The 7047-nt window shown below is 41.0% G+C and overlaps 1 protein-coding gene across 2 annotated transcripts in view; it reads left to right on the top strand.

The window, feature by feature from the left end:
• The window catches only part of LOC107703431 (voltage-dependent T-type calcium channel subunit alpha-1H-like), a 56012-nt gene that overhangs the window by 14524 nt on the left and 34441 nt on the right, over positions 1–7047 (top strand). For both annotated transcript variants that reach the window (XM_016506057.1, XM_016506056.1), the window contains exons 7-8: positions 992–1778; positions 3795–4150. In XM_016506057.1, the coding sequence (XP_016361543.1) occupies positions 992–1778; positions 3795–4150 (1143 nt within the window). The remainder of the gene's footprint in view (positions 1–991; positions 1779–3794; positions 4151–7047) is intronic.

Raw genomic sequence — 7047 nt, 5'->3', positions numbered from 1 at the left:
CTCCATGCCATGCCGAATTGAGGCAGTAATTAAAGCAAAAGGAGCCCCTACCAAGTATTGAGTACATGTACAGTAAATGAACATACTTTCCAGATCCACGGTGAAAGCCGATCCGGCGATCCACAGCGCGAAGTTGATGTATTTCCTCAGCGACCAGCACGGATCAGCTCTAGGCATGACGAAGCAGATATCGTCCTCTTTTGGAAGGCCAAACAAAGTAGTTTCGCTTTCACAATGAAACACACAGCATCTTCACGACATGGCGGCGGCAACAACAATACTACAGCGAGAATAAAAGTTACGCCTTCTTTCTTTGCATGAACATTTGGGTGGCGTTATGCAAATCTTCCCACATCGTGACGTAGACATGTGGGGGCGTGTTAGAACGAGGCGTTTTAGGTAGGCGTGGTTGACTCTTAACTTTTATAAAGAATATCTCTTTGGATTTGAGACTTTAGTCTTTGCAACTTTACAGATCTTCTTTATGCACCAAGAGCTTGTAACACTTCAAAGAGAAAGGAAAAATTGAAATCGCATCATATGACCCCTTTAAATGACATTTATATTGTTGCAAAAGATTAAATTAATGCTGTTTTTTGAACCTTCTATTCATCAAAGAATCATGAAAAAATGAATGGTTTCCACAAAAATATTAAGCATCACAACTGTTTTTGACATTGATAATAACAAGAAATGTTTCTTGATTAGCAAGTCAGCATATTAGAATGATTTCTTAAGGATCGTGTGACACTTAAGACTGGAGTAATGATGCTGAAAATTCAGCTTTGCCATTACATTTTTAAATTATATTACATTTAAAAATATATTAAAATGGAAATTTTAAATTGTAACAATATTTCAGAATATAACGGTAGTGTATACAGTATGCTGCAATTACATGTACGGTGTAAACCAAGCATTAAAGAGATTCTTTAAAGACTTCTAACGTTAGCTCATGATGATAAACTAAAGTGGCTTTTGTGTGTCTCAGGTGGGTTCCTTCTTCATGATCAACCTGTGCCTGGTTGTAATAGCAACCCAGTTCTCAGAAACAAAGCAGCGTGAGAACCAGCTGATGCAGGAGCAGCGAGCACGTTACCTCTCCAACGACAGCACCCTCGCCAGCTACTCTGAGCCGGGGAGCTGCTACGAGGAGATGCTCAGGTACATCAGCCACCTGTACCGCAAGGTGAAGCGCCGTGCTTCCCGCATCTACAGCGGCTGGCAGAGCAAGCGCAGAAAGAAGGTGAACCCCAACAGCGGGCTGAGTGGGGGAGGAGGAGGAGGAGGCGGCGGCGGGGGGGCCAATGGTCACAGCAGGCACAGGGGTGGCGGACACTGGGTTCGCTCCATCCACAACCTCATCCAACAGCACCAACGGCAGCACTGTCACCTCAGCAATGGCAGCCCCAGTCCTGTGATCGCTACAGGGCCCGGCGAGGCTCTGGAAATGAGGTCCATCGCAACGGGGCCGCAACTGACCGTGTCCTCACAGCCAACCGCCATGCACAATCTTTCTTCCAGGACTCAGTCAGTGCACAGCATTTATCAAGGTGACTTTCAGGAGGCCCCGCAAGGGCGAACAAGCACCGCAGTGGGTGTGCCAGCGCTCGGGCGACTAAACAGCGGGATGAATTATCCGACCATCTTGCCCTCCCTCATTTGCAGCTATACAGGCAGCAGTTCTGCAGGGAAAGGAAGGAGGGGGTCGGATGCAAATACGGGATGTGATGCGATTGATCCCTTTGAGAAACTGCACCAGCTCATGGGAGAACATAGTGAGTTTTTCATAGCCATTGTTTCCACTTCATATCAGGTCCAGTTGTAGTCACCTCACATAGCCTATTTCAGGATAATGAAAGGCGTTCTGAGAAGTGATTGTTAGGCAGCCCTTTACCAATGTGACAGAAAATCAATACTTCAAATGTTAAAGTCATTAACACAATCTTTAAAGGAGTGAGGCGACTGCCAGCACTCCACTAGCGACTGTGGCTATCAAGCACTTTGAAATCTTATGCCAACATTTGATTCCTCTTGTCAGAAGGATAGGCAGTAAGCTTACTCTGTGATTGGAGGGAAAATATCAGTTGGCTTCCAATGATCTCATCTGCTGGGGTTTCTAGGTAAGCAGTAACCAGAAACCCAAATATAAAAATCCTCATTCTAAACCCATATAACTTTTTTTTTTTTTTATTTAATTCACCTTTGCATACATTCAATTATGCGGTCTTAGGGCATCAGTGATGCCAAATGTCACTTGTTGGATATCTATACAACTATTTTAAGTTAAAATTTTTAATTTGAAAACTTGTGTTATGCACTAGACTGAGGTGAATTTTCTGGAGTTTAATGCCAGAAAAGTCAAAATGCACATTAAAGTTGTGTTTTATTTTATTTATTTATTTATTGTATAAACGATGGGTTTTGACTATTTGGGCACAGAATATGAGGCAAGATGTTGGACATGGAACAAAAAGGAGTTAACCGTTTTCTTTTCTTTTTTTACTCCAGAAGTCAGAAGTTATATGTCAACTAGTGGCATTCATTATGTGAGCGGTTTTACTCATTCTTCAGGCAAATTTTCCGAAATACGCTTTAAAAATGTGAAACATTTGGTTGGAGACCGCAACTGGCTCTTGTGCATTTTGTAACCAATTGTGACGTGTAGATAATATGACTTAAAAGATGGTTTACTCAGAAACTTTTCATCGATTACTCAACCTCATGCTCTACGATTGTATGACTTACTTCTGAGGAACATAAAATTATATATATTTTATAATATAGTTTTTTTTATTGTCCATACAATGGAAGTCAATGGTAACCATTTAGTTTCAAATATAATTCAAAATCTCTTCTTTTGTGTTCTGCAAAAGAGCAAAAGTCATAAAGGTTTAGAATGTCATGATGATGAATAAATGGTGACAGAATTTTCATTTTTGAGTGAATTATCCCTTTAAAATATGGCCTGTTCCTCACATAAAGTTGTTTCTCACATAAAAGCTTCAGAAGTCATGGAAGATGACAGAAAATGAATTTTGTTGTATTATCCCTTTAAATGTGTAACACTTCAAGGCATTACAGTGACAAATTTACCGCGGGGTCCCAGTACTGTATATGTTTGGAATGAATGAGTAGAATTTAGTGCATTTGGTTTTGCGTTAGGTTGTTTGTTCAGCCCCAGATAACCAAGGCATTTCTTTCATGCACAAGCCAGTTTTCATGTCTATATCAGTCTGTTGCAGAATGACTATTTGTGGGTTTCTGTCAACAGGAATATGTACTGCATGTTTACTTCAAATTCACTGCCTCTGCCAACAGTAATTTTTGATTGCAGCTTGAGTCACCTCCACTTCAGCTCATTACCACAGGCTAAAGTGGGCCACTGTGTATGATTACGTCCTCAGGCAACACATTAGTATAAGAGTACAGCCACAGACATCCTCTGATTAGACCGATTAGTTTTATTTAAGATTGTGAGATCATAAGACCAAGAGAGGGTGAAGCACTTGAACAGAACACATAGAGCACTGCCTATTTTTCATGACCATGGCTAGATAAGTAAGCTACTAGACTAATAAACTAGCTGAAGTAACCGGTTTTATTGGCTTGACTGCTAAAAATGGAACCAATTAGGTGTCATAATACAAATAAGCAACCTTACAATAAACATTAAGTTGGTTGTGGGATCTATTGATGTTTGAGTTAGATGCCAGGTAGAGTAAATGCAATACTTTTGCGTTTCTTAATTGCATTGACTTAATTGTTGACTGACTGTGTTTTTTCCCATGTAGGCCACAGTCGTGTGCTGCTGCAGATGGCTGGTGTGGTGCCCAGTCCACTGCTTCTTGAGCTCCTGAGCTGCCCGTATTGTGCAAGGGCCCTGGAGACCATGGATGTGGAGCTCGGTGATTCAGACTACTCCAGATCAGAAGGGGACGTGGTGTACGAGTTCTCCCATGGAGCAGAGTTCAAACCCTGCCGTGCATCCCATCATAAAATGCTGGAGGAGCGTAACCGCCTGGCTCAGTACTGGGATGACTTCCGGGACAGATTGATACGCATAGTAAATAGCAAATACTTTAATCGAGGAATTATGATTGCCATCCTCATCAACACCTTGAGTATGGGGATAGAATACCATGAGCAGGTGAGTGCAAGTGTGGCTTCTTTAATGAATAGCCTGATTTTTCATCTGCTACTGTCAGGACTTATATTACTTTAATATTGATTGGTGGTCAGGAAAAACAAAAGGATGGTTGTTATAATGACTGCTTGTAAGGAAACAAAGCAATAAAACAGACCATATCATAACATATTCCTCATCAGAATTTCATTGGTGGTATGCACTGGGATTAGCTTGCTATTTATTTTTCATTCAGAAACAGTGATGAGGATTCATAGCCTTACTGGGTGAACAGATCTCCTGGTTATATAACTGTGTTGTGCTGCAGTGCCTCGGACTGCACTTCTATCTCTCCTTGCTGTGTTGTTTCAAGTTGCGATGTTACCACTCTTGGTTTCATACCTAATCCTGTGGTTTGACATGTAGCCAATCGGATAGAGGTCTCGCAGTAAGCAATGTGTGTGGATGCTTGATATAATATAAAGTGGTTACAGTACTGACATTTTCTGCTGCTGGTATTGTGTAGAGGAGTCTTGGAAATTAAACATTTACTGACATTGTTGTATAATAAATAAAATAAATATTCAATCTTGGATTAACAGTAAGAATGGTCCGATAGCCTACTTCCAGGATTTCAGCCAGTTTATTCGAGTGCCAAGAAACATGCATTTTATGTCTTGCAAACGTGAATATTTGGTATTCTGTAATGTACTAATTGTTAGAAATTCTGCTCATTTAATTCTCAGCAAAATTTCTGACACAAATGAGTCTGTCAAAGGAGATGACAAAGTCTTAGAAGTATCAATTAGGAATAGTTGACAATTTTCAAAAATGTTAAAGAACACCGACGCAACATCTCATTTCCATAATGACCAGCGCAATCTACCAAGAGCAGTGTAATGGGCAGGGCAGGTAAAAAAAAAATTGGCTCAACAAGGCCAGCAGAAAAAACTTTCCTGCTCAATGTACTGTAAATTGCATTAGATTATAACTGCACTGTGGGTAGTACTTGTATGAAATTAAATATTGTAACTTTGCTAAAAAGCCGTTTGGAGAGCGATTGTTGTTGAAATAATGTTTAGCAGCTCTGGTAGAAATAAGGTTCAGCTGCACCTTGCGGTGTCACACTTGACTTTATATCATTGAAAGAGCAATATTCACAATTGGAGGTAAGTACGCTAATAATAGATCTGAACAAACCCTTTTATCCTACATTTAATTATGTGTGATTATATATGATTGTTTGGTTGCTCTTTGACTAAAGCATAGCTTATTGAATACCAATGTGGGTCCTAGGTAGCATGTCTGCTTCTGAAGTAAAATCTTTAATCGTTATGCTACTTTAAAGAACAGCTCGTGTTGTCTAGTTAAGCCAAGACACGTAATAGGGATCTTTTAATCCTCATTTCAGAAGCAGAAGAGGTGAAAATAGTTAGCAGACATTTGTTATGGTGATTTGGGGATTTGGAGACCTCCTTGCATAGAAATTCTTAGGTCTGTTTTAAAGAATTAACATAAATTCTACAGTAAAATGATTGTTATTTGAGCTGTAAAGTGTCTTTTGAGGTGAGACTACTTTTAGAGGTGGAAGAACTTCTTGTGATTGTGTTACCAATATAATTTATGTGGGTAAGGTTTGCAGAGTTCCTGTAAACAGTGTTTTTTGAGTTATGGTTATTCTTTTTTAGTATGTCTGATAGTTTTAAGCATCTATTTGTGATGCTGCTTGCTTGTTTCCCGTATGAAATTGTTGTCGACATGTCACAAATACGGTCCATTATGGAAAGCTGTTTCCATTTCAGAGTAAAACAAAAAGGTTATTGCGACTTTATATATCACAACTGAAACTTTATTTACTGACATTTTGACTTTATTTCTTGTTATTGCAAAATAAATTATTTCCCAGTGTGGCTTTATATCTCACAATATAACTTTATCTCAAAATGTTACTTTATATCTGACAATATAACTTTAAATTTCACAATTGTGACTCTGTTTCTCTCAGTTACTTTTTTATTGTTTCCTCTGATTTGGAAACAGGCTTTCATAGTCCACAAGCACTAAATAAAAAAATTAATTTAACTACAAGAAGTTGCCTGCAGTTAATACTTTGCACAATGTGATAGACAGGTTGTTTACGGAGTAATTGCCAATAGCAAAGTCGGAATGACCCTTTTTTTTTTTAAATAGCCTTTGTGCACAGCCAGCCTTGTGCTCTTCTAGGTCGTCCATAAAATGCGTTGCATAAATTCGAACCTGCAGAAACCGCTGGAATGCCGCCGCCTGTTTACGAGCCTCCTGGTATCTGTCGACGATGGAATTGACGGCGTCGCCGAACAGACCAGATGGCGCAAGCGGGGCATCCATAAGGCAGACCCTGTCCTTAACCCCGCCACATTTCCATAGTAATCAGAGGCGGGGACGAATAAGCGGGCCGAGAATGGTTTCTTCCACGATCTCGACACCTCGGTGTGGAGATCGGGAAAAAACGGCATACTCCGGCGTGGAGGTAGCGACTTAGCCCACAGAAAGCGATCATCGAGTTTGCTTTTCTGCGGTTCAGCCTGTTTCTCTGCGGGCCACTGGACCTGCTGCCGAGTACCCCTTGCCCACCAGCGCTGAAGTGGTTCGCAGCAGCTTGGATGGCAAGACCGGAGCCTTCAGAGACTATGCCGCGCCGGGTGACAGATAGCTCGCAAGCGTCTGCTCTACCCGGGGCATCGCTCTGTAACCGCATTCACTCAACCCCACCACATTTCCATAGTAATCAGAGGCGGGGACGAATAAGCGGGCCGAGAATGGTTTCTTCCACGATCTCGACACCTCGGTGTGGAGATCAGGAAAAAACTGCAGGCTCCGGCATGGAGGTAGCGGCTTAGCATGCAGAATGCGTTCATCGAGTTTACTTTTCTGCGGTTCAG

This window comes from Sinocyclocheilus anshuiensis, unplaced genomic scaffold (assembly GCF_001515605.1).
Source record: "Sinocyclocheilus anshuiensis isolate Anshui unplaced genomic scaffold, SAMN03320099.WGS_v1.1 scaffold58, whole genome shotgun sequence".
NCBI lineage: Eukaryota > Metazoa > Chordata > Actinopteri > Cypriniformes > Cyprinidae > Sinocyclocheilus > Sinocyclocheilus anshuiensis.
This window is presented reverse-complemented; position numbering and strand designations above follow the sequence as displayed.